Genomic DNA, 27,321 nt, shown 5'->3' with positions numbered 1-27,321 from the left:
ATGTTCAATAAATAAAAAAATAATCTAATGCAAAACAAAAAAAAGCCCGAAGCCCCTAGTGCAACAAAGATACTCCGGATATTGGAGTTTGTGGTGTTCAATAGTCTGACGTTCGTTGAGAAGAAGCTGTTCCTAAACCTGGATGTTATAGTTTCCAGACTCCTGTACCTTCCAGATGGGAGGAGTGAAAATTAGATTGTGGCCAGAGTGGTGTGGGTTCTTGAAGATGCTGGCTATCCTTTTAAGGCAGTGCCCCTATAGATCTCTTTGATAGTGGGGAGATCAGTAACTGTGATAGACTGGGCTGTGTGCACCTCTTTTTGTAGTCTTCTACATTCCTGGGCATTCGAGTTGCCAAACCAGAGTGTGATGCAACCAGTCAATATGCTCTCTATTGTACACCTGTTGAAATTTAAGAGTAATTGTCGACATACCAAATCTTCTAAGGAAGAAGAGGTGTTGATGGGCTTTCTTTATTATTGCAACAAATGCTGGGGTCCAGGATAGACCATTAGAGGTATACATACCAAGAAACTTGAAGTTGTTGACTCTTTCCACTACCGACCTGTTGATGAAGACGGTTTTGTGGATCCTCAGCCTTTCTCTTCTCAAGTTAACAATCAGTTTCTTGCGTTTACCACATTGAGGGCAGGATGTTGTTCTGGTGCCATTCAATCAGACGATCAATCACCATCCTATATTCTAACACATCTCTATCCATAATTCATCCAACAACAGTGGTGTGGTCAGTGAATTTAAATATGGAGTTGGATTGTCCTATTCACAGAGTTGTTCCTTGCAACATGCCAAATCTTTCCATCACAATCCACGGGTACATTCTGTCCCATTAGCAGGAGAGAGAGTAACCATGGAAGCCTCTCATGACACAGGATCCAACAAGGGCAAGAAAACCTCCTACCTACTATCCTTGCCCAACCGGTGAATCAGTGCTCTTCCATGTTGAACAATACTTTGAGGTGCCTTGAAGGTAACAAGAGTATGTAATCTACTCTGAATGGGTGACTTCAGTGACTTCACCAAGAGTGACTTAGTTGCATTGTGACTAATTAGGGTAGCTGGCTCCTAAAGAACCAAAGTGTCACCTCGGCCCATGACACATAGAAACATAGAAAATAGGTGCAGGAGTAGGCCATAATGTGCACACTCTCCCTACCTTCAATCTCATTAGTCTACCTAGACAGACAGAAGTGGCCTCCACATGATCCTGTTAAGACATCTTTGTACACAGGATACTTGCCATCATACTTAATAAGATGGCATTGGAACAGATGGCAGCTCAAATCAGGGCAAATATGACATGCTCTGACCAATCTGTCTGTCATTGGCTGCAATTAGATCTTAACTGAAATTAGTTAAGCCATTTAAAATTTCTGAAAATATTGTATTTGCAGTGCCTGCCTCACGTAGTGAGTACCATCGTATTCAGCAGCAACTTGAATCTGAGAAGTTTCCTTCCGCTTTCCCAAATGAGCGGCCAAAAGCTTTCCACGAGCTGTCCTGTGAAGATCAGGCAAAGTATGAGAAAAAGAGACTTGCAGGTAAAAATTATTATTTCTTTGTTGTTGTTTATATTTATCCATATTTCAGTATTTCAGATTGGGACATTTGTCGTAATTGCACATTTGTTTGAAATGCAAGTATATTGGAGATCGCTCCGCAACCTTGGCCCAGGGCTGTGGGTTGTAAGCAGATACATTAGAGCATTCAAAGGTACTCCAGTCAAAATAATTAAATTGGTGATTTCATTGTAGTGAACAAAATATCTCAAATACTTTCAACTTCTGACTGATGTTTCTATAACTTGTCCAGTGACTAGTGGAGTTCTGCAAGGGTCAGTGCTGGGGCCGCTACTCTTCACGTTGTCTATTAATGATTTGGTTGAGGGGATTGAAGGCTTTGTGGCAAAGTTTGTGGATGATACGAATATAGGTGGAGGGGCAGGTAATATAGAGAAAGCAGGGATTCTGCAAAAAGACTGGACAGGTTGAGGGAGTGGGCAGAAAAGTGACAGACGGAATATCATGTAACAAAGTGTGGCGTCGTGCATTTTGGTTAGGAGTAAAGGCGTAGACTATTTTCTAAATGGGGTGAGAATCCAGAAATCGGAGGTGCAAAGGGACTTGAGAATGCTGGTGCAGTGGATGTGGAAAGGATGTTTCCAATAGTGGGAGAGTCTAGGACTAGAGGTCATAGCCTCAGGATTAAAGGACGTTCTTTAGTCAGAGGGTGGTGAATCTGTGGAATTCTTTGCCACAGAAGGCTGTGGAGCCGTCAAAGGATATTTTTAAGGCAGAGATAGATAGATTCTTGATTAGTACAGGTGTCAGAAGTTATGGGCAGAAGGCAGGAGAATGGGGCTAGGAGCGAGAGATAGATCAGCCATGATTGAATGGCAGAGTAGACTTGATGGGCCAAATGGCCTAATTCTACTCCTATTCCTTTTGACCGTATGAATATTTGATGTACCTCCTCTGTATATTTCAGACTATTGCCGCAAAGCTTACAAGAAAACTCGTATCACTAGAATAGAAGAACGAGTAACTACAATTTGCCAGCGTGAAAATTCGTTTTACGTGGATACAGTGCGAGCTTTCCGCGACAGGCGGTATGAATTTAAGGGTTCACATAAGGTCTGTATTTTTGCTTTAACTCTCCCCTCTTGTTGATGTACTGTTCTCAATCAATATTTTTCCTTGATTAAAAAATCCTTAAGGAATTCTTTTCTTCTGAATGTTTGGTATTATTTTAGAACATCTATGATGGATTTCATTTTTTCCAGTTTACTTTCATTGCTTTGTCACTGTGTCTGTTATTAGATTTAATTTGTCCCGTCGCTGAATTTTCTTTGTGTTCTCTTGAATAATGTGCCTTCATTTTTGATTTCAAGAGAAACTGTTAACGCAAATTTCACCTTGCCATTGGTCGTCTCTAAATTAAAGCCCTTTCTCCAAGGCTTTAACCTCACAATTAAGTGCACTTTTGACTGTAGTGCATTGTGTGGGGTGTTATCTTTCATACCATGTTTATTCGGGCACTATCATGTTTCCCACATTTACTTCCATAGGTCAACCCATTTCAAAATTCTTGTGAAGCACATAAATATAAGATTAGGGTTAGTGGAAATCTTATTTTTTGAATTTTACCATTTTCTGCCATTACATAATTCTGTTGAACTTTTCTAGGTGTGGAAGAAGAAGTTGTCTGCTGCCATTGAGTGTGGAGATGCTACAGAAATCAAACGTTGCAAGAACATGGAGATCTTGTATGAGTCTCTGCAGCTGGCACACAAATGTATTCTAAACTCCTTCTATGGCTATGTCATGCGTAAAGGGTTAGTACCCAATTGGGAAAAATGCCAAGTTCCTGCTTATAAAACTTATCAGACGTACAATTACCAGAAAATCCAATGGAATATCAGTAAGTAGTACCTTACCCTGAGAGTGAAGCTAGGTTTCGCAACTGCTTTTCTAATTTTTCAATATTTCATTACAACATAGAAGAGATTATTTGAACCATTAAGTTTATGCTGGCTCGCAGACAATCCCATTCCCCTTATTATTTTCCCGTGGTATTTGGCTTCACCCCCACACACCACAAATTGTCCCACTGGCCACCCACACCAGGGGTTACTTTAAGTAGCCAACACTAGCATTGAGTCTGAAGAAGGGTCTCAACCTGAAACGTCACCTATCCATGTTCTCCAGGGATGCTGCCTTACGCACTGAGTTACTCCAGCATTTTGGGCCCTCTTGTGTATTAACCAGTATCTACAGTTCTTTGTTTCAACAATATCAATTGTTGGGATGTGGAAGGAAACCAGAACAATGCGAAAGCCCACACAAACACAGGGAGAGCACGAAAAATGCACATTGACAGCATGGAGGTCAGAATCAAACTCATTGAAAGACATTTCATTCCAGATCTTTACAAACATTTATGAATTAACCACAAGTTAAAGATCTGTTAAATCTCCAAATTACAAATTAAAATTGTGATTCTATCTTTGCCATTGAAGGGTAATGGCGATGTGGAATTTACAGTCATTCTCTTTTTAGTAATGGGGAAGTAACAAGATTCAAAAATGTTAAATATTCTTCTATACTCCATTCTATACTGATGAAGCCCAATGTGCAAACAGCTTTCTTTACCACCTTAACTACCTGTGCTGTCACTTTTAAGGAACTGAGGTGCACCTATGGTCACAGACCTCCAGTCCAAAAACAACCTTCCGCATCATCCTTTGCCTCCTGCATTAAGCCCATTTTCAATCCAGTCAGCTATATCTCCTTGGATCCCAATGCCATCTAACCTTCCAGAGCAAACCTACCATGTGCAACCTTGTGGTTGAAAGGGCTGTGAGGTGTTTTGCTGAATCAGGCACTTTAGTGTGCTGACGTGCACCTGAAGCCTCTATGTGGCTCTTTTTCCACATTCCAAACTAACTAATGAAATATATTTTGTAGTCCAGTGTGGTATTGGCATTTGGTACTGTTTTATTCTTGTCACTTGTACAGTGGAAAAGTTTGATTGCAGGCTATTCCTGTCAAATCATACTATACACGAGTACAATTGAGCCATAACCAGGTACAGCAGATCGTGCAAAAGGAAAAATACCAGAGTGCAGAATACTGTGTACAGTTAGAGTGCAAATAAAAAAGTGCAAGGGCTCTAATCAGGTTGGTTTGGAGATTCGCGCTGCACCTGAGCTTATAAGAGGTCCGTTCATTAGTCTGATGACAATGAAGAAGAGGCTATTCCTGAATTTGGTAGTGTGTGCTTTAAAGCCTTTATGTTCTGCCAGACAGGAATGAGGAGACGAAGTAAGACCGGGGTGTAAATCATTCTTGATTATTTTGACTACTGTCCCAAGGCAGCATGAAGTTGGGAAATTAGTTGAGAAATACTGGAGAAAATATGTTGAAGTACCTTTTTAGATGCTTCAAAACTGGAACTCTTCTAACAGGTTGCTGAAATAACAATTAACACTAATATCTTTGTGCTTTCTTTCTGACAGGGCTCGTTGGTATTCCATGGAAATGGCTGGAATCGTCTGTCACACTGGTGCTAGTATTATCATGCAGGCCAGAGAACTGATAGAGCAGATTGGGTAAGAAGGTTATGGTTTTGTGGTAAATTTTGGTTTTCTGAAATTGTTCTCAATGTTTTTTGCCTGTTAGAGTAATACGGGGCTCAGAGTACAGGAGGGAGATTATCAAACTGATTGGGTGGTGCCAGAACAACAATCTTGCTCTCAATGTTAGTAACCAAGGAGTTGATTGTTGACTTCAGGAAGGGAAAACCAAGGGACCGTGCACATGTTTTCATTGGTGGGACATCGGTGGAGAGAGTCAACAGCTTCAAGTTCCTGGGTGTACACATCTCTGAAGATCTGTCCAGGGCCAGCACATTGATGCAATCATAAAGAAAGCTCATCAGTGCCTCTGCTTCCTCAGAGCTTTGAGGAGATTGGGCATGTCGTCGAATACTCTATTGAACATCTGCAGGTGACTGGTTGCATCATGGCCTTGGTCGATAATTTTAAATGCTCGAGCAAATGAAGCTTTAGAAAATGGGATACATTGCCCAATCTGTCACAGGTACTGACCTCCCCTCCATCGACAGGATCTACAGGAAGCACTGCCTGAAGAAGGCAGCCAATATCAAAGATCCACAACACCCTGCCATACTGTCCTCTCACTGTTACTATTGGGCAGAAGATACAGGAGCCTGAGAACTGTTACAACCAGATTCAAGAATAGTTCTTCCCAGCAATGATCGGGTTTTTAATCAATGATTTGCTTAACGCGAACCACTGCTCTACCTTGGGCCTTACATATCTGTGCATAAGGAAAGGAGCTCTGGTAGTAATCAATTAAAGGATCATATGTTTTTGAATTCCATGGGGAAAAGTGCTGCTTGTTTCCAAACAAAATGTTATTTATTACGTTTGAAAGTGAAAATTGTTCCCTTCCATTTAAGGAGAAAGAACTGAAAAGAATTGTTTCTTTACCATAGGCGACCCTTGGAGCTGGATACTGATGGCATTTGGTGTGTCCTCCCTAACTCATTCCCTGAGAACTTTGTCATCAAGTCAAACAATCCCAAAAAGCCAAAAGTGATAATCTCCTACCCAGGTGCTATGCTAAATATTCTGGTGAAGGTAAGAATAAACCGCTTGAGTAATATAGTTGAAGATCATGCCAGATTTCTGGCTGAGAAAATTAAATAATAAGGCAGTCTTAACTGTAAAGGGTAGGTTATTTTGAATAACCTGCTGCAGCTGACCCATACCTACATTCCGGCCGCCTTCGGGCCGTGCCCATTGACTCAACCGATCCTCCCCTCTCAGCAGGTTGGGCCCCGTCAACTCACCTGGATTCTCGGCCCACTTCCAGACAGAGTCTGAAGGAGGGTCTCAACCAGAAACATTACCTATCCATGTTCTTCAGAGACGTTGCCTGATCTGTTGTGTTACTCCAGCACTTTGTGTCCTTTTGTGTATTAACTGGCATCTGCAGTAACACTGTTTCTACTACTTGTGCAATGATACTTTATTATTTGGTATTCCTTTACTCAGTTACAGTGGACAATCGGCAATACATTACAATATATCCCACCACTCATGGTCCGTTACAATGAGAGTTTACAGAATAGAAGTTTATTTTATAATATCTAAGGGTATGTTGTAATTTCAGTGATTTGGACATGGGTTTTATTTACAGGGAGAATTTTACATAAATAGAATGAACTCTAGAAATCAATAATACATGAAATGCAATTGCTCTTTGGAGTGGCTGTGTAACATTGCTGAACTTGATAGCTTTAACATTTTGCTGCTATAGGAGAGATTCACAAATGAACAATACCAAGAGCTGATGGACCCTACAACACTGACCTATGAAACTCGATCGGAAAACAGCATTTTTTTTGAAGTGGATGGTCCTTATCTGGCGATGATTCTGCCAGCTTCCAAAGAGGAAGGAAAAAAACTCAAGAAAAGGTGAAAGGAACAGAGTGGCAGATCTCCTCATTTGTAAAGCTTTATAAACTATCAGATTTCCTGTTTGTGGCACTTTATGGACTCAAGCATGATAACAATACTTAATAATTGTGGTGCCATTCCACATACAGCAGCCTTTCTTTTAAGATAGTGACCGTACCCGCACTCTGTGGGGAAATAGACATATCATGATGTCAATTTCTGTGGCTGAGTGTAAGGACGACACTACTAAAGTTGTGAGAAATGACACCGGCACTGTGGCCCAGCAGGTGGTCCTCCTACCTCACTGCTCCAGTGACCTCGGTTTGATATTAATGTTCAGTGCTCTATGTGTGGAGTATGTATGTTCTTTGTGTGACTTTCAGCTGGGTGGTGTTGTTTCCTCCCGGATCTATGATCATCTGTTGTGAATTGCCTGGTCTCGCTCTATGGACCATTGCTGATATTAACAAATAATTAGAAACTCGACCCAAAACATCACTTACAAAAATGTTCTTCAGATCACGACCCACTGAATTAATTGAGCACTTTGTGTCTTTTTTGTAAACTACCGTCTGCAGTTTCTTGTTTCTAAATAATGATGGTGCCTGTTGATAGGGTTAGTTTGAGCCCACATGTTATTGATCCTCCTACTTAGCTTCTGTTTCACAAATACTAGTATCCCAGTCCTGCCTCGCTTTAATTGATATCTTTGCATTATCCGTGCATGAGGGAAGGATCTTTTCAACATTTGAGGCTGTTTTGATCATAGGGTTGATGAATTTCAGTACTTGAAGGATAGTTATATAGCCAGAAAACCTATTTGGATTGCATCTTGAGTTGTCAGTAGCCACTCTCGTGGATGTGTTTTTCTGAGTGATGCTGATTGATTGTTTTGTTTCTGGCAGATATGCAGTATTTAATGAGGATGGCTCACTAGCAGAACTGAAAGGTTTTGAAGTGAAGCGTCGTGGAGAATTACAGCTCATCAAGATTTTTCAGTCTTCTGTATTTGAGGCCTTTCTGAAAGGCACCACCTTGGAGGAAGTGTATGCATCTGTTGCCAAAGTAGCAGATTACTGGCTGGATGTACTGTACAGCAAGGTATGGTACTTGGTACTGAGACAATATCATCAACAAAGATTAACCCCATTTAGATGGGCACAAAATAATTATTTTTACAAAATAATGAAACATTTTTAGTAATATGCTTTTGTTGTACCTTGTGGCCTACATTTTGTATTATTTTCATGCTATGGTTACATAACCTATCAGCAAACCTATTCTGCTCTTGTTGGCAGAAATAACAAGACTGGAGTTGCAAAATCCTCTCTTAAGCCACGAGTGGGAAATGCATCGTACGAGTACCACCAGTAAAACTGGTTCAACAATTCTGATTAAGTGTAATTGTTGGGAGCGGTCTAAATAGAATACATTAAAATACTAATCTCATTTTGATAGTAATGGGATCAAATGGACTTTAGATAAATCTTTAATAACACAACTATGTTTTGTTATTAAAACTTGGTTAATGGGCATTATTGGCAGAATTGTCACACATGTTACAAATCACATGCACTATCTTTGTCTCAGTAATTAAAAAAAAATGCTTTTATTATTGTTAATGTTTCTGAATGGAGATTCAAGATTAACCATGCTGCTGACATTTAAAATTGTGATCTTTGAAAAACTGATGTTCTAAATCAAGAACTTGAAAAATATTGTTACTGTGAAGTCATCACATGTATCATGATATCTGTATCATTTTGTTACCTAAGAATATTTCTTAAAGTATCAGACAGAACTTTGATTAAAAAATTAAACAATTATGTATTTATGATATTGTTTAATTTTATGCAGGAGAGACTTGTACATTTTCATTTATGAACTGCATGTGTATTCTTTCAGTATACTCAACCATAATAACCAGCATGTAAGATATTAATTCTGGAATTCTATTAATTTAAAGAAAATAATTCAGCAACTTATTTCCTCATTTTCTTAGAGATTCTGGTTCTATTACGGATACAATAATAGACTGAAATTGGTCATTTATTATTCAGGGACAGTTCATAATTTATTGCCTCAAACAGCATGCAATTCTTTTAAATCCTTTAAAGTTCTTTTTTTCCTTTCAGCAGGAATATTAATTGTTGAGGGTGTAATTATTAATATTAATGTGAGGTTGAAAAACATCAGTTGCAAAAACACTTTACATTTACTTATCGCCTCTAGTGTTTTGATTTTTAAAAATAACCTTTTGAAGAATAGCAGTGTTAGGGTAAAGATTATTTTGAAAGCAGAGAACTGGAGTGCTGGAAGAACACAGCCGGTCAGGCAGCATCTGTGGAAGGAATGTACAATGTTTTGGGTTCAGACTGATAAGAGTTGAAGGAGTGGATCTGGCTGAAGATGAAATGGAGCCACAGTGCACAGCATGTCTGGGAGCGAAAGGGGTGGTCCAGTGGAGGGTGCATGGAGTATCAGTCTGAAGAAGGGTCTCAACCCAACCTGAATCTGTCTGACCATTTCCATCCTCTGATGCTGCCTAACCTACTGAGTTCCTCCCATCATTTTTATTTTTGCTCCAGATTCTATACTAAATGAACATGTGAATGTAAAAAAATGATTAAGAAATAAGCTGTTGTAGGTGTCTGTTAGGACTTACTCCATTGTTTTGATTTGTAGGCAGCAAACATGCCTGACACAGAGTTATTTGAATTGATCTCTGAGAATCGATCAATGTCTCGTAAATTGGAAGATTATGGTGAACAGAAGTCCACCTCAATCAGCACTGCCAAACGGCTTGCAGAATTTCTTGGGGATCAAATGGTAAAAGATGCAGGACTGAGTTGTCGTTTTATTATCTCCAGGAAGCCTGAAGGCGCTCCAGTAACAGAAAGGTAAGAAAAATAAGTCTTAATCATTTTACTGGAGACTCTTGTAAATTCACCTAAATTTTCTTTTTCAAAGGTAGTCACAAAATGCTGGAGTAACTCAGCAGGTCAGGCAGCATCTCTGGAGAGAAGGAATGGGTGACGTTTCAGGTCGAGACCCTTCTTGGTTCAGTCTGAAGAAGGATCTCGACCCGAAACGTCACCCATTCCTTCTCTCCAGAGGTGCTGCCTGACCTGCTGAGTTACCCCAACATTTTGTGTCTACCTTCGATTTAAACCAGCATCTGCAGTTTTCTTTCCTACAAAATTTTCTTTTTTGTCGCTTGATTTGCTTGGTATTTGTTATTGAGAAGTGAAAGAAAAACTGCTAAAGCCATTCAGTCCAGAAGCATTTTGAGTGTTCCAGCATGCAAGCTGACGTAATAAATCAAGAAACTGAGTTTTGGAGCACATTAAAATGTCACATATTGAGTGCTATAAGTGTTGCTTGAACCCATTCACCCATTGTATGTTTGTGCTGATTGTTACATTGTTCAATATTTCATATATCAGAAAACACATTAAAGGGAGGAAAACACAAAGTGTTGGAGGAAATCATCAAGTCATCAGCTTCTCGAGAACATGGATAGGCCATGTTTTGGGTTGGGATCCCTCTTCAGTCCCAACCCGAAATATCACTTATCCATGTCCCCCAGAGATGCTGCCTGCCCTGCTGAATCAAGTCAAGTCAAGTCAAGTCAAATTTATTTGTCACATACACATACACGATGTGCAGTGAAATGAAAGTGGCAATGCCTGCGGATTGTGCATATTGATTTTTGCTCTATATTCCAGCACTTGCAGTTCCGTGTATGATTAGTGGACAGAGTTTATGGTTAATTTTTCTGATCAGCAAAAAAAAAAAAACCTTCACTTGCTCCTTGTATGATTAACAAACAAAGATTCATTCATTCTCAAGACTGGGACATCTGAAGGTGTGAAAGGATCACTATAAGTCTAAATGCTTTCTCTTTTGCAGAGCAATCCCGTTGGCCATTTTCCAGGCGGAGCCAAGTGTAAGAAAGCACTATCTGAGGAAATGGTTGAAGAGCCCCTCTTTGCAGGACCTGGACATACGATTAGTAAGTTTTACTGGAGAAACCTTTTGACAAATGATTCATTGGTTCTAAATTTTGAGGTAGTTTTAATCTAAACGGAGCATTTATTTATTATCAAATGAAACTAAACAAAGCTGCGTCTTAAAATGCTGTGCTCTCTTTTTGGCAAACTCAAAAATGGTTAAATTTTAATGGTGCAAAAACAAAATATAAGAATTGTGGTATGGTGAGCTCTTCATGTCTGCCTTTAAATTGGATTGGGCCTGACAATTCATTTGAACTTTGTTTGCACCCAATTCCTTGAATTATTTTTGTGTTCAAACTCATCGGATCCCTAATTTGAATATATTCAGCTGAACATCGTACGCACCTTCTTGGAAAGAATTCCTGTGATTCAAAACCTTTTGATGGGTTAAATTCTATTGCCCCAATTCACTGACTGGTTTCCAGATTCATTTACTTTAGTTAATCTTTGTCACATGTACTGAGGTGCGGTGAAAAGCTTTTATGTGCTATCCAGTCAAAGAAAAGACTATACATTAATACAATCAAGCCGTCCACAGTGCACAGAAAAAGGGCACGACATGTCGTGCAAGATATGACGTTGAAGTCCAATTGAAGATAGTTCAGTTGTCTCCAATGATGTTGATGGGAGGTCACGACCGCACTCGAGCTGATTAGAGTACCGTTCAGTTGCCTATAACAGCTGGGGGAAACCTGTCCCTGAATCTGGAGATACAGGTTGAACACCAATTTTCCAGCACCCTCAATTCCAGAGACTTTCTGGACTATCCCTTTTTTCCAGATCAACATAGGTCACATGATAATGAAACGACAATAAAACCCTGGCCCGCCAATGACTCCGCTCCCGTGTCTCTTAAGAACCATGGAGTGTAGGAAACGTTAAAAAAAATACATATAAAATGTAAACTGAATGTGAATGGAATGACCTGCCGATCCATCCCCGGCTCCACCGTCACCCCGGCCGTTTAGAGCCCTGACTTCCGACCCGACTCGCAAAGCACATCAATGAGCCCCTCTCACCTGCAGCTGTTTCTTGCTGTTGGCTGTGGCTTTATCCGTTAAATCTTTACCACCGCTGCCTGCTTCTTTCGTTACTCTATTCATTCCACCTCAACCTACACTCCTCCTCTCCCACTGCCGCCACCGCCTCCTCGTCCCCCAGAGTCGCCGATATACTCCACCTTGGAAGTGACAGCAGGTGAGAGGGGAGGGAGCCCCATGATGACCGCGCCTAGTTTTAAATTGAAATGACACAGTGCCGAGGTAGCTCACACAGTGCTGGGGTAGCTCAGCTGACTGAATCAGTCTGAGAAAGGGCCCCGATGTCACCTATCCATGTTCTCCAGAGATCCTAACCCGTTGAGTTACCCCAGAGCTTTGTGTACTTTTGTGTATTAACCATAATCCTAGTTGCTTACAGTTGAAAACTACTATGCAACACCAAAAGCAATATAAGATCAGGTATTGCTGAATTTCGGAACAAAATGACAAAAACAACAGAAGTGACAAAGTTATTTTACATTTGCAGGGTGCCATTCAATCCTTAATTGAATTGTTGAGAGTAAGAATGTAAAGAATACTAGGGCTGCAATGTGCATGTGACCCGCTATTGACTTGGCGAAAAAGTTAAATATAATAAAATACAAATATGATTCCATTATTTCTAGATTCTGGATTGGGATTATTATATTGAACGTCTTGGCAATGCAATTCAGAAAATTATCACCATCCCAGCAGCTCTTCAGCAGGTTAGTACCTTTATTTTGTATAATAAAAGTTATACTTCACCAAAGTTGTAGAATAGTCTTTGTATAATATTATTGCTAACAGCAAAGTCTTGGGTAGTTCCTTGTGATTAAGAATGACTGATTTATGCAGACTTGTGAGTCACAGTCATACAACATGGAAACAGGCCCTTCTGCCCAACCTATCCATGCTGACCAAGATACTACTTCTAACTGTCCTATTTGCCTGTTTGGCCCACATCATTCTAAACCTTTCCTATTCATGTACCTGTCCAAATGTCTTTTAATTTTTTTTGTTATTGAACCTGCCTCAATCACTTCCACAGGCAGTTCCATATATCCACCACCCTCTGTAGAAAACTTTGCCCCTCAGGTTCCTATTAAAACATTCCCCTGCACTATAAAAAACTCTTCCATTCACTCTATCAATTCCCCTCCTGATTTTATGGTCCTTTATCACATCACCCCTCAGCCTCCTGTGCTGCAAGGAGTAAAGTTTTAAACTAACAATCCTCCTTTTACCTCCAACCCTCAAGTTCTGACAATATCCTTTCCAGCTTATTGGCATCTTTCCTATAGTAGGGTGACCAATACTGAAGACAATATGTAAATGTGGCCTCGCCAACATCTTGCACAACTGTAACATAATGTCCCAATGTCTATAAAAACAAGGAATTGCAGATAGACACAATGCTGGAGTAATTCAGCGGGTCAGGCAGCATCACTGGAGAACATGGATAGGTGATGTTTTGGGTCAGAAGGGTCCTGACTCAAAATGTAATGTATCCATGTTCTCCAGAGATGCTGCCTGACCCGCTGAGTTATTCCAGTACTTTGTCTCCCAACTACTAAAGTCAATTCTGTGACTGATGAAGGCTTGGATGCTAAAAGCCTCCTTCACCAATCTACCTACCTCTGATGCCACTTTCAGGGAACTATGTACTGATACTCCTAGATCCCTCTGCTCTACAAACCTCCCTCCCCTCTCCCCCACTCCCCTCATTGCCTCCTTTCCATTCACTACGAAGATCTGCCCTGGTTTGTCCTCCCAAAACACCTCGTGTTTATCTGCACCAAACTCCTTTAGCCATTACTTAACCAACTACCCTGCTGATCAAGATCCTGTAGTAATTTTTGATAACCATCGTCCCTGTCTATGATACCACTTCTTTTAGTATCATTGGCAAACTTGCTAATCATTCCTTGTACGTTCTCATCTAAATCATTGATATAGATGTCAAATAGCAATGGCAAGATTTTGATATCAGGTGTGCAAATAACATATCTTGCCTGTAACTAGAGCCTTAGTACCAGGATATTGGCCTGAAAGAAGGCGCAGATGTTGTTTGCTTGTCCTTCCTGTCACTGCGGTTCGGCCGCGAGACTGAACAGCGCCCGGTGCGGCTCGGCCGCGGGGCCTTCCATCGCCCGGTGCGGCGCGGCCGCGGGACACCATTCTGCTTTAGTTAAACATTTTGTTCAAGATGGCCGCGCCGTTGTGTTTGGCTGCCTGCCACTGTATGTTTTTTTTTTTTTCCTAATCAGATGTGCAGCACTTTGGTCAACGTGGGTTGTTTTTAAATGTGCTATACAAATAAAATTGACTTGACTTGACTTGACTGAGGAGAAATTTGTGGAGAACATGAGGCGGTATTTTTCTCGTGTATTGTGATGCCAACTGCTGAGTTCACTGCCAAGTTTTTTTAAATTATTGGCCTTAAACCAGGAATACTCGGGGGTGGCACTGAACAGGTTAAAAGTTACATTTGTAGTGGCAGTAAGATCTGTCGTATGTCACTATTGAAAATATATGAATGCATTCTATATTTCACCTGTGATGACTGATCATCGTTCCCGTGCAGGTGAAAAATCCAGTTCCACGAATACGACATCCCGATTGGCTTCATAAGAAATTGCTGGAAAAAAATGATGTTTACAAACAGAAGAAAATCAATGAGCTCTTCACGAACACTGGAGTCAGGCAGGTATGTGTTCTCCAATTATCTTTTGAAGACAAATGGTTTTGAGTTCTGAAGGTGAAGTTGTCATCAAAATCTTTACCATGTTGGGCTATCTAAATGAAATGTGAATTCTTATTTTCATATCACAGTGGTTCCCTGAGATGTTGAGAGCATCCAGCATTTTCTATTGTTCATGTTTCCAAAATCTTCACTATTTCTATTTGTATCATTACCATCATTCTATCTCTCTCTCTTTTGGGAATTCAGTATCTTCTGCATTGATTACATTTTCTTGTATTTATTTTATCAATAAAAATATATATTTGAAAATCTTTATATACATTAATGGAAACTGAACAATGTCCCTAACCTAAAATAGTTTACATCACAATCAAAGGGACTACGGTCGAGCCCTCTCGAAAAATTGCTTTAAAAAAAAAAAGTTCCTGAAAACGTTCCTAAATTTCAGGTGACATCCAATCTGCGTGCGACAAGCGATCAGCATTCGGAGATATGTGATCTGGAAGATTTAAGAACACCGAAGAAAGGAGTACAACCGGTTATCCCCATCCGTACAAAGAGAACACGTGGTGGGAATGAAGAGAGTCAGGAAGCATCTCAAGACCTGGAATTAACCCAGTCTTGGAGAGAGATATTGGGACCTCCACCACCACTGGGAGAATCAAAGGTATCTTATTCGTGGGAGATTAGAATTAAATAGATCCTCTTGGGCACATTTGAATATATTTGTTTTTGCATGTAAAATTAAAATACGTTGAAGGGTATTTAATGCAAACTATTTTTAAAGACTAATGACAGGTAAAAGGATGCCAAAAAAGACTTTTGGGCTGGTGATGGCATGCTTATCTCTGAATAAATGTCCATTAATGGTTTATGCTCAGTAACACTGGCGGGCGATTTGTTTTTGTGGTTGAAATCTTTCAGATGCCGCATACAACAATGGCCCTCTCTGCAAGGACATATATAAAAAATATATATCCTAGAAGACTAGTGCTGTTCTCCAGATGCTGTGGCCACACATTTCTCATGATAAACACAATTTAAAACCAAATTTTTATCTCTGTGTTTCTGATCTTACTTTATGGCCACTTAGAAGTGTCCAAAGAAAAAAACCCCGACTAGATTAGGTTTGAAACAATTTTGATTAACTTGGATGTTTTTATTAATAAAATCTATGCTTTTTCAAACTATAAAAACATAATGATAGTGAAATGGACAACTATTTCTAGATCTTGTCTTGAATTTGAATGATCCAAGGCATTTGATTAAACCTCTAAAATCTACCGTTAAAATCAGTCCGGCATAACTCTTAGCTTTCTGTTGCACTATTTCAAGAACATCCTCTCATGCCTTTTGCTGCAGTGGGTAAAATGTGTAGTCTGTCTTCATGTGCAAAAGAACAACTTGCCATTTTGCAGCCTTGGATGTGGGGAATTGATTTTCATCTGTAAAGTGTGTTTCTTTGCTATTTGTCTTACTACTTTACGCAAATGACATTAAGATTTGCCATATTTTTCAATGGTGTGATGTAATATGTGCATATCTATTGACCTGTATTTTGATTAATGGATCTTTGTTCTGTGACCACTTCTATAAATGCTCATCAAGGCTTATTGGTGGCCATGTGTATTCTTGCAGTTATGTCAAAATAATTGCAATTCTATCAAAGCAAGTCAGGTGGGGGAGCTTTCCACGTTCTGTCCTGATGCAAGGTCTCATCCCAAAATATTGACCATCCATTAGTCTCCACAGATGCTGCCTGATCTCTGGAGTTCTTCCAGCAGTTTAATTGTTCACTTCATTCAACAACTTCTTAGGCTGTGATTCTTAGCAGATATTTCATTCCATGTATCTTTGATCTATCTTCGTCATACAATTTCCACTGCAGTTAAGTGTAATCATTACTCTCCTCTGTTGTACAAATGTCATCAGGAATTTCTTTCTAAAAATGTATAGCAAGCCTGTTATTTAGTAATTATGCCAGAGGGGAACAAGCATTCATCAGTTCAAACTGACAGGATAAACCTGTGTTCCAGTACTTTACTGTATCAGAGACTTTTGGAAGTATTTTATAAATGACTCTCTTGATTGCAAAATTAAACACAAATAGTTCACAAATGGATTTGTGTAGTAATTCCCAAGCCAGTTCAGTGTGATGTACAACAGCTACAGTTGATTTCTTTGCTTTGAGTATTAAACTGAGTCCAATTTTAAATCTCCAAATTAATCAAGAATTTGACATGAAACGTTTAGCATACATTTCATTGGTCTGTTCTTTATTTCCACTCCTTAAGGAACAGTTGTAAAGTAAAACCTAGTGTTTCTGTTTAATTTGTACCTTTTCCTGTGGTTCTGCTACTGGCTGGTATGATTCTTATGTGCAGAAATCGTTTTCCCCTGTTTGGTTCATCCCTCATTTGTTGGCGCATTATGGCCTGTGAGTAATTTCTGTTCTGCCGATTCCACCTAAAATAGAATGAGTTGACAGAATTCTGTTTGTTTTGGGGTCAGTGGGTCTGTAATGTTTTATGTGAGCTTGCATTATTCTTGAGTGAGTTCTCTCATGATTCCTAACGAGTCCTTTTAACTTTGTTTAACATTTGAGCAAGAGCATTTAATGTAATTGTGTAATTAGGTTATTTATTTCATGGTCCAATTATTGTTAAATTCCAAAACTTGCAACTTGATGTGTTGTACAGTAGCAGATGCTTGGTTGAATGAAAGAGGGACTTGCATTTACACACTACCTTTCACGACCTTGATGTCTGTTTTTCAGGCATAATAGGCCGGTGAGTCTACTCCACCATTTAATCATGGCTGATCTATCTCGCTCCTAACCCCATTTTCCCACCTTCTCCCCTTGACACCCGTACTAATCAAGAATTTATCTATCTCTGCCTTAGAAATATCCATTGACGGCCTCCACATCCTTCTGTGGCAAAGAATTCATCAGAATCGCCACCCTCTGCCTAAATAAATTCCTCCTCATCATCTTCCTAAAGGAAGGACCTTTAATTCTGAGGCTATGACCTCTGATCCTAGACTCTCCCACTAGTGGAAACATACTCTCCACATCCACTCTATCCAAGCCTTTCACTATTCGGTAAGTTTCCATGAGGTCTGCTCTTATCCTTCTAAACTCAAGCGAGTGCAAGCCCAGTGCTGTCGTACGCTTATCATATGTTAACCCACTCATTCCTGGGATCATTCTTGTAAACCTCCTCTGGATCCTCTCCAGAGCCGGCACATCCTTCTTCAGAACAGTGTTTTGGTCATGGATTTGGTGGAGGTGAGAAGAGAATAAGAAAACAAATAATTTTTTTAAATGAACTTGCTAATTTGTGTTATATTTGGCAACAGAATGAACGGTTAGTGTGGTTGAGGTACCAGAAGAAAAAATGGGAGCTCCAGGCAAAACAGAGAAAAGCCCGCCGCAAGAGAAGGAAGCTGAATGACGGGGCAGCTGCACTAGGGAGACCCATTCGAGACGGTCCGGCAAATAGCCTCAGCAGCTTTCTACGTCGGACTGCCCGCACCATTTTAGATATGCCATGGCAGATTGTACAGGTAATGTTTGTTCAGATTAGAACTGAGTTATAGACTGAAGAACTATTCAGGAGAAAGAAATTCAGCCCAATTCTGGGCAATCCAAAATTAATCACAATCTACAATGCTATCGGCAGAGCCCAGTATCATCCTGTGCCTCAAATATTTAATCCCTTTGAAGCTTTTCAAGCAACCACTGCATGTTGCTTCAGTGGTGCACTCTACAATGAACCTCTTCATCAATTGGAAATGTACAAAAGATTAAAACTTTATCCTGGTTGCTAACTCTTCAGTGTAAGTGTGAAGGGTATATCATAATCTTATTAGAATTTGTTTCTTATTCCTGGCATAAACGTAGTGAATTTGCTTTTGCATTTATTGCGTCACCTTTTAATGTTTTCAATAAAGCTGTGGCGGCTCCCAAAGGTCGGGCCATTCCACTATCGAACCCCTCGGCACGGGAATGGACTAGTCCGGGGGTGGCCCCTAGCTACAGGGATAAATGGCAGGGTTTTAGGCGCGATCGTTCTCTTGCGGACCCGACTGGACAAGAGAACGACAGCAAATAAAATTCCTCCCGAAACACCTGGCTCCTCGCATTCATTTCGGGCCTATCGCCGCGCCACAAAGGGATGCTCAAATCCGTCGCCATATTGCATCTGTAACCTGCCTGCCCATTCTATTAATCTTTGTTTGTCTTTCTGGAGTCCTGTCCTGTAGACCTCCAAGAGGGATTTGCAAGCTTCTTGACTTTATGTTGTTGTATAGAATAAGCCGAGCACTCATCAAATCATACAGCATGGAAAAGGGTCCTTTGGCCCAACTTGACTATGTCAACCAAGATGCCCTATCTAAGCAGGTCCCATTTGCCTGCGTTTGGTTTATATCTTTCATGTACCTCATTTCTCGGATACCCTGCTTCCAGCTCTTAGATTCAGAATGCACCCTTTACTCATTTATTTGTTTTTTTACACCAACTTTCTATTCTTGTTGCTGCATTTCTTCTAAGAACTGAATACCTGAGCTTGCTTGGTACAGCTACTGAAAATCAATGCACGTTATATCTCCTGCATTCCTTCCACTTATCTAATTACCTCCAGTTTTTCTCAAAAACATTAAAATCTACCACATTTGTTCATTTTAGTATTCTATATACTAAAACTCATGTTTGTTTGTTTGTTCCTGAACTACAGCCAAAACGGCACATGATAGTGCGACAATTTTAGGCCCACCTTACTCATCGTCGTCCCTTTGGTGCTAATGGAAAAGGTTTCATTGAAATCGGTGTTATATTTTTTTAAGTTATTCACATTTTAAAGTTTAAATCTATCTCCTAAGGGGGGTGGGAGGGAGGGGAGGGAGGGAGGGGGGAAGAGGGAGGATAAGTGGGGTTGAGGGGGATGAAGTAGGGGGAGAGGGGAGGAGAGGAGAGTAGAAGGTGCTGCACCAATGCAGGAGAGGTTTGGGCACTTGGTCTAGTAGCCATTAAACACTTCGGTATTTTTATAATCACTGCATTTATCTTCATCTCTTTTCTATTAACTCATGATACCTTTGCTTGACTATTATTGGCTTATTTTTGCTTGGGTACATTTGCCAATGCTTGGCTATAGTGATCCTAATTTATTAGTTTCCCATCTTGTACTTCACTGTTCAATTCATCTTCCACTCTCCATAAACTTACATGCATACAACTGTGCACTTCTTTAGACTGCTCAAAGCCTTAGCCTTGAACATTCTCATCCATTTTGTTTCAAACCCCAACATGGCCTTTTCCTTGCCTCCTTTGGCCCTCGGGAGAAATCTCTGCTCATCAGTCCCTTCCATATCTATCAATCTGATTCCGTCCATTCTTTGTGCTCAGCTGCAATTTCCTCTCTGATCTGCCAAGATAGTTAAAGCTAAATTTAATTACTTTTTACAACTGTATTATGCTTCTTTGAAGTTTTTGAAATTAGTTTCTACTTGAACTACTGTGAAATTCAAGCAATTCTCTCAATGGTTCAGATTGCAGAAACAAGTCAACCTGGCCTCTTCAAGCTGTGGGCTGTTGTTGGTAATGATTTGCATTGCATCAAACTCAACATCCCACGAGTTTTTTACGTAAATCAGCGGATTCCTAAAACTGAGGACAGCACTGTATACAAAAAGGTAAGTGTATTCTTTCCCTTTTGTACCACTCCAAACAAATCTTAATCTTCCCATGTACTTAGTGTGCTGGTGTGGTAGACTCGAGTAATTTCAATTTAAATAAGTGTGTGTTCAGAGAGTTGAATGGTAAACAATATTAAACTTTTTAAAATCCATTCCCATTTTTATTAACAGGTCAATCGTATCCTTCCACGTTCCAATATTATTTACAACCTTTATGAGTATTCTGTGCCAGAAGACATGTACCAGACACACATCAATGAGATCAATGCTGACCTCTCTGCTCCAGATGTCGAGGGCGTCTATGAAACACAGGTCTGAATAACTAATGATCGGTGGTATTTATTTATAGAAGGTCTAGCCTCATGCGTTGCAGAGTGAGTATTTTCCTTAAAATGGGCATCTCAATGGTTTTGATAAACCCCTTGAGGAATTCTCTACTCTTAACTCATTAGACTTCTAAATGAGTCCAATTTGGATTTGGTCATCCAAAGCTAATTGATCCCACAATTTAAAATTGCTTGTTTTCTGAATGAGTTGGTCACGCCAGCTCTCACAGTTAACCTTGTTGTGCACAATTTCTAAGGCAAAATGTACAGAGAGGACTAACAATATCCGTCAGCCCGGAGGATACAGATTTGCCTGTTGTAGCAATTCATACAAGGTTTGGGTACTTGATGATTTATTTACGATCTGCCAATGAGTAGAAGCAAAGAAAACAATGTAATATGAAAGTGCATGACTGTTAAATGTGAGAGCTAAGGTATGCCAGCTCAATCAAAAAACAAGCAGATTCTGGAGTATTTTGCAGGTAGAGAAAGCTTATTTATATGCATCAGAAGGTCCGGACAGATCTTTTAAAAGTACAGAATATGACAAAACATTCTGAGGTACTATGTCTTTTGCGGGGGGGGGGTCACTTATGCTGTCCCTAGATCCCAAAGTGATCCCCTCTTCTCCCACTGCCTTGCCCCCAAAGTTTTATTTTCCTCTATGCTTCGTCTTTTCAATGACAAAGCTATGGGAATCATTGCTGCTTGGCTGTCACAGAATACACAAAAATCATTTCATATGGATACCATGCCTCCACAGTTTTGTAACGAATGGCATCAAAAGCGCACAAGACTGATGAGAAAGCATAATTACTAAATGCGGGGAGAGAGAAGGAACTAATTCTTCGTTCGTAGGAACGAACAGATGTACATATTTTGGATTTTTTAATTTAATATTATGGAAGTTCGTTCATATACACTGGTGTCCATAGATTGGATGCTGATAACCCCCAGGATGGCTTGTACTCTGCAGCTTGTGTATAGTATCCCACAGTTAACTCCACCTCACCCCACTTACTTGAATCTCTTTTCCCAAAGTCTTTGTACTATTTTTTGTGAACTATTATAATTTCTTTGATATCAAGGGTACTTGTGACTTATTTGAAACTTTAATGTTGCCATTGTTAACAGGGCGTTTTGTCTTCTTAATCCTAGGTTCCTCTCCTCTTTCGTGCTCTCGTCCAGCTTGGATGTGTTTGTGTGGTCAATAAACAATTATCATTCCATTTAGCAGGACGAGAAGCAGATACCTTTGAGATGGAGTATCTGGAAATGTGTTCATTAGCACAATTTAATTATCTGGAACCAGGTAATAATCTGTTGACTGATATTTTATAAGAATGCCAGGAGATGATAAAGGCATCAGAAAAGGAAAATAAAGTATTGAATAACTTTTGTAACTCCAGTATATTTGTAGCAATACATGCCATAATCTCATCTCTGGAACACTTAGACAATGTAAGACTCTACATGTTGATGTGACAGCCAAGAAAGCACACCAATACCCCTACTTCATGAGACTGAGAATATTCAACATGTCTGCAATGCCTCTTACAAACCTCTACAGATGCACCATAAAAAGCATACTGTCAGGTTGCATCACAGCTGGGTTTGAGAACAGCTCTGCCCAAATCTGCAAGAAATTCCAGAGGTGTAGATGTAGCCAGGACCAACACACAGACCAGAGTTCCCACCAGTAACTCCATCTACACTTCACGCTGCTTTGGAAAAGCAGTAAATGTAATCAAAAGTCTTGGCCCAGCCCGGTTCTTCCTGCTCCCATCTGGCAAAAGGGTATAAGCCTGAAAGCATGTACTACCGAACGCAAGAACAGCTTCATCCCCTCTATTATTAGGATACTGAACGGTCCTTCCATGAGCTTGGGGACTGTCTATTTGACCTCTGTCCCATATGAAACTGATGCGCTGCAACGCTGAGAACGATATCCTGCATTCGGTATCTGCCCCTTCGCTCTATCTACTGTACTTGAGTTTGACGATTGTATTTATATATGGTATACCTCATCTGTTTGGATAACATGCAAAAGAAAGCTTTTCACTGTACTTCAGTACATATGACCATAATCAACTTAAAGTCAAAATATCTATTCAAAATCAATTTTCTCAGTGTTTCCAATTATTGCTGTGATTTTTTTTTTTGGAATGTCTTACCAGTTAAAAATGAGTGAATTGATTGTTTATTTCAGTTATGAAAATGAGCTAGAGTAAGTGGACGTCACAAACTTTCAAATTTGTATTTGTTCTTCGAGCGACATTGCAATCTGTTAAATCTAGGTTAATTCTGAGCATTTGGGAAAAGTTGCATATGTTCTGTTAATAAGAATAGTTCATATGTAACATCTGAATAATTTACTTCTTATACTATTCTAATTAAATGGGAAAATAGAAGCAATTAATAAAGATTTCTTGACTCAATCAGCAAAACATTGCAACAGATACAAATATAACAGTTAATCGTGTACTTCTGCAAAATAATTACCTTCTCCAGGTCTGTTCATTTTCTTTCATCCCTCCCCTGCCACCACCTACCCCTCATTCTGCCAACATCAAAAATGGGCTTTGCCTCTCTTCAGGCTTTTGATAAGTGCTTCTGCATGGAATTGATGGAGTTGTCCTTATTACTGGAACTTATATACAAATAACCACCTTGGGGAAATTTAAATTTAATAAAGTCTCCAGGAATTGAATTCCACAGCCAGACCATTTTCAGAAATTAAAGGTTAATTTAGTTTTGTAAAATCTTCTAAATCTTTTGATGGGAATTTCAGCTAATGCATTGTCGAAACACAGCACTTGAAGTGGTAATAGTAAACTGATGAATAATAGTACATCATTACAAACTCATCATGAGGTCATAAGAAAAATCTAAAATTAAATTTCTTTGCTTTAAAAGGTGTATAAATAGCTGGAAACAAACTCTCTGTTTTCAGTTAAGTAGCTTGAATTTAATTTTTGTTCACAAAAGGTTTTGTCAGAATTTAGCAAAGAAAATTTGAAGAACTTTATTACCATCTGGTTGGTGAGTTATTTGATTCATCAGCAACATCAGAATACATTGCCTAACAGCTTACATGCACTGTAAACATTCTTGATTACCCTACGTGTCCTGTAAGGATTTTTTTCTCTGTTTTAACTATCTGTTTTGATAAAGCTTTTATCCTTGTTAACATTTCAATATTTTTTCCTTCACCAATAACTCTTCTCCACTACTCACGACTGCAAACAATGTCTGACTTGTTTCCTGCATTTCCTTTTTCACAGAGCCATGATAAGTTAGTTGCCTTTTACCATTCTCAATATTCACCTGGTAATTGTGGCACCTTCAGCACCATAAATGTGCCACATGCACCTTTCTTCAAAGTATTTTCACATTATCACCAAAGATTCCTTGCCTCCCCAAGACACCTTTTCAAGCAGTGGTAGGTAATTATCCCCATCTTTCAGACCCTCTCATGCCCCAGGTGAGGAGCATTTTACTTATACGACTATCAACTTGGTATCTCAATAAATTTCCCTTGATAGTTGGATGATTAAATGCAGGTTAGCTAACTGCTTTGTTGAATGTCTTGATTCAGTCTGCAGATGTGATCATGAATTTCCAAGCATCTACAATAGGATCCCATTGGAAATTCTTTATTATCTGCCTCCCAATTGTTCCAATGCAATTCAAGAGTCGTGTGTTTTATTGTTATTTGTCCTGAAACGGAACCATGAAATTCTAACTTGCAACGTAAATTTACGATACAGCATTTTATCTTTCATCTTGACATGCTACGATCTTCCGAACTCGTCAGAGAATTCAACAATTTCAGATAATGGTTCTGCATTTCTAATTAGTGCCTATCTTTCATTTCTTGCCCTATTATCCCTTTTACCCATGCACATAACAGCCAAAATACAACGTTTGAATGGGTAAGTATAGGAAAGCCATTATCACGCAGGTCCCCGGATTATACGCATTTCCTATCCATTAATGTAGTAACTCTGGGATAGGATTTATTGTTAGTAAGCTAAATTTGTGAATGGTTGCATGTGCAATAACTTGTTACTTGTTTTTGCAGGGAGTGTTCGACACATTTATTTCTATCACAATGCTCAGGGGAATAAGGCTCTCTTTGGACTGTTCATACCTTCTCAGAGGAAGGCTTCCGTATTTGTTCTTGACACTGTGAGTAATTTTAAGGAATTTGGTTTTATTGTGAATTATAAGTGAGTAATTTGAGAAGTAATATGTGCATCGTAAAGTAACTAAAGCCTGACATAAATATATGATCAAAATAACACATCAGTTCTCTAGGATCAGCCAATCTCATTTGGTCTTTATGCAGTTGGGTAAGGCAGAACAAGATTCATGAATTTCGCCCGTGCTAATGTTAACGGACATGTGAATGGTCAGTGAAGGAGTTCTAAGTCTTTGTAGTTGAAGGTTGACACAGATACTGTAGATTAATAAGAAACTGCACTTTGTTACCCAGCTGAACACCCAGAAATTCAGATTTAAAAAAAAAAAGTGTAGTAATTAAGTTATCGTGATGAGAAGAGAAAACTTATTCTAACCAAGATTTTGTCTGTTAGATAATGCTTTGCTGAGTGTAAAAGATATCTATGTATTTCCCTTGCAATTAAGTTAGAGAGTTGAAGTGCAGATGCATCAAGTCTTATTTTATTATGGCCGTAAAACCCTGCACTCTCAGAATAGATAACCACTGTGCAGTATTTTCACACGTTACTTTTACAGGCAAAGCTCCACCTTGCTGCCATCGCTGGAGGGTATCTCGGCAGGAATTAACTCCCTTTCTTGCATTTGTGAGAGATTTTGTATCAGGAAGACTACTTGTTTAATATCTATATACTAAAACTCTCATTTGTTTGTTTGTTCCTGAACTACAGCCAAAATGGTACACGATAGCCCAACAATTTTAGGCCCACCTTACTCACCGTCGTCCCTTTGGTGCTAATGGAAGAAGTTTAATTGAAATTGGTGTTATATTTTTTGTTATTTACATTTTAAAGTTTAAATCTATCTCCTAGGAAGGGGGGGAGGAGGGAGGGGGGATAAGGGGGATGGAGTAGGGGAGGAGGGGGGATAGGGGGAAGGGGAGGGAGGGGAGGGAGGGAGTGGGAAGGGATGGGGCAGTGGGGGAGGAGAGGGTGCTGCACCAATGCAGGAGTGGTTTGGGCCCAATGAGTCCACTTGGTCTAGTGAGAACTAAACCATTTGAGGCATCAATTATTGTTTTTTTTCTTGTAAAATTAAATTTAATTGATCAATTTTTTTAATGAAGTAGTTTAAATAAATTTTGAATGTTGAAAAGAATTATGTATGTGAACAGCACCACATTTTCATAATTCCACCAAGTTAGGTTAGAGGCAATAAATACAATCTAGAATCAGTTCTATTCCACAGGCTCCCCATCTTCTTGAAAATATTAAAGGGTGCTCTTAAATGTGTCACTAAAAATGGAGTATATGGCTGCAATGGTTTGTGTTTGAACTTTTAGTCTTAGAGATCCTGTAATATGTGATCAACTGTCAGCTGCAGATTCCATATGCTTCCCTTGTGGAGTGCATTAATCTTCAGTTTAAAATACCCTGGATAAGTTTTGCTTTTTGTTGAGAATGCCACTCCCAACAACCCTGTAATTATCTTTGCCTCTTGATTATGCGCATAGAGTTATTGTTGTAAGTTTCTTTGTTCCTTCAACTGACGGGTAGTTGTAGCCTGTCACTTTTAGCATGAAGATCATGTCATTTGTTAATGTGCCCACAGCATCAGTGGAAGTCCACAGTACCATTCGAGTCCGCACATTGTTTGGACTGCAGGCTACTTTTTGCTAGGGAGCTGCTTTGTTGAAAGTCTTTGAGGTTTATTGCTGCCAGCTCCATTGGGACTGCAACACTTCAAGCAGAGTTGCTGGTGGGATCTGCCATTCCTAATAACGTGCTGGATTCCCTCGCCTTGAAAGCCACTAACAAAACAATTCCACAAAATTACAGAGCTTGAACATTTCATGGAGAAACATGTAGTCACCTATCACTTCACCTATCCATATATGTCTAGAATTTCTATAATTCTCCAATCACTGGACTGTATTAGCTTTTTTTAACGTGTCTGCATGCCATCTCAAATTTTCTGTGAGCCTTAAGATTAGAAGCGCATTATACTTGTGATTATCACAGTAGCTGCCAGAGGATGTAATTGGGGCAGAAACCATAACATTTAAGACATTTGGATAGATACATGGAGGGGAAAGGTAAGAGGGATGTGGGCTAATCGTGGGCAGGCAGGACTATGGAGCATCTTGGTCAGCATGACAAGCTGGGGCTGAAGGGCCTGTTTCTGTGCTATGTGGCTCTGATTTAGTTTAGAGATACAGTGAGGAAACAAGTTCTTCAGCCCACCGAATCCACCTTGACCAGCAACCCCCTTACACTAGCACTACCCTACACACTAGGGACAATTTACAATTTTACCAAAGCCATTTAACCTACAAACCTGTACGTCTAAGAAGTCTGGGAGGAAATTG

The 27,321-nt window shown here is 39.6% G+C and overlaps 1 protein-coding gene across 1 annotated transcript in view; it reads left to right on the top strand.

Moving 5' to 3' along the window:
* The window catches only part of pole (polymerase (DNA directed), epsilon), an 88,665-nt gene that overhangs the window by 33,467 nt on the left and 27,877 nt on the right, over nucleotides 1–27,321 (top strand). The window contains exons 19-35 of the mRNA XM_078421429.1: nucleotides 1,413–1,559; nucleotides 2,506–2,651; nucleotides 3,204–3,352; nucleotides 5,036–5,128; nucleotides 6,037–6,181; nucleotides 6,864–7,021; nucleotides 7,909–8,104; nucleotides 9,689–9,903; nucleotides 10,916–11,018; nucleotides 12,686–12,766; nucleotides 14,626–14,748; nucleotides 15,194–15,412; nucleotides 18,106–18,312; nucleotides 20,299–20,442; nucleotides 20,617–20,757; nucleotides 21,930–22,083; nucleotides 24,856–24,962. Coding sequence (XP_078277555.1) covers nucleotides 1,413–1,559; nucleotides 2,506–2,651; nucleotides 3,204–3,352; nucleotides 5,036–5,128; nucleotides 6,037–6,181; nucleotides 6,864–7,021; nucleotides 7,909–8,104; nucleotides 9,689–9,903; nucleotides 10,916–11,018; nucleotides 12,686–12,766; nucleotides 14,626–14,748; nucleotides 15,194–15,412; nucleotides 18,106–18,312; nucleotides 20,299–20,442; nucleotides 20,617–20,757; nucleotides 21,930–22,083; nucleotides 24,856–24,962 — 2,528 coding nt within the window. The remainder of the gene's footprint in view (nucleotides 1–1,412; nucleotides 1,560–2,505; nucleotides 2,652–3,203; nucleotides 3,353–5,035; nucleotides 5,129–6,036; nucleotides 6,182–6,863; nucleotides 7,022–7,908; nucleotides 8,105–9,688; nucleotides 9,904–10,915; nucleotides 11,019–12,685; nucleotides 12,767–14,625; nucleotides 14,749–15,193; nucleotides 15,413–18,105; nucleotides 18,313–20,298; nucleotides 20,443–20,616; nucleotides 20,758–21,929; nucleotides 22,084–24,855; nucleotides 24,963–27,321) is intronic.

This window comes from Rhinoraja longicauda, chromosome 25 (genome assembly GCF_053455715.1).
Source record: "Rhinoraja longicauda isolate Sanriku21f chromosome 25, sRhiLon1.1, whole genome shotgun sequence".
In the NCBI taxonomy this organism is placed as follows: domain Eukaryota; kingdom Metazoa; phylum Chordata; class Chondrichthyes; order Rajiformes; family Arhynchobatidae; genus Rhinoraja; species Rhinoraja longicauda.
The sequence above is the reverse complement of the archived record's forward strand: the minus strand, read 5'-3'. Positions and strand labels throughout refer to the sequence as shown.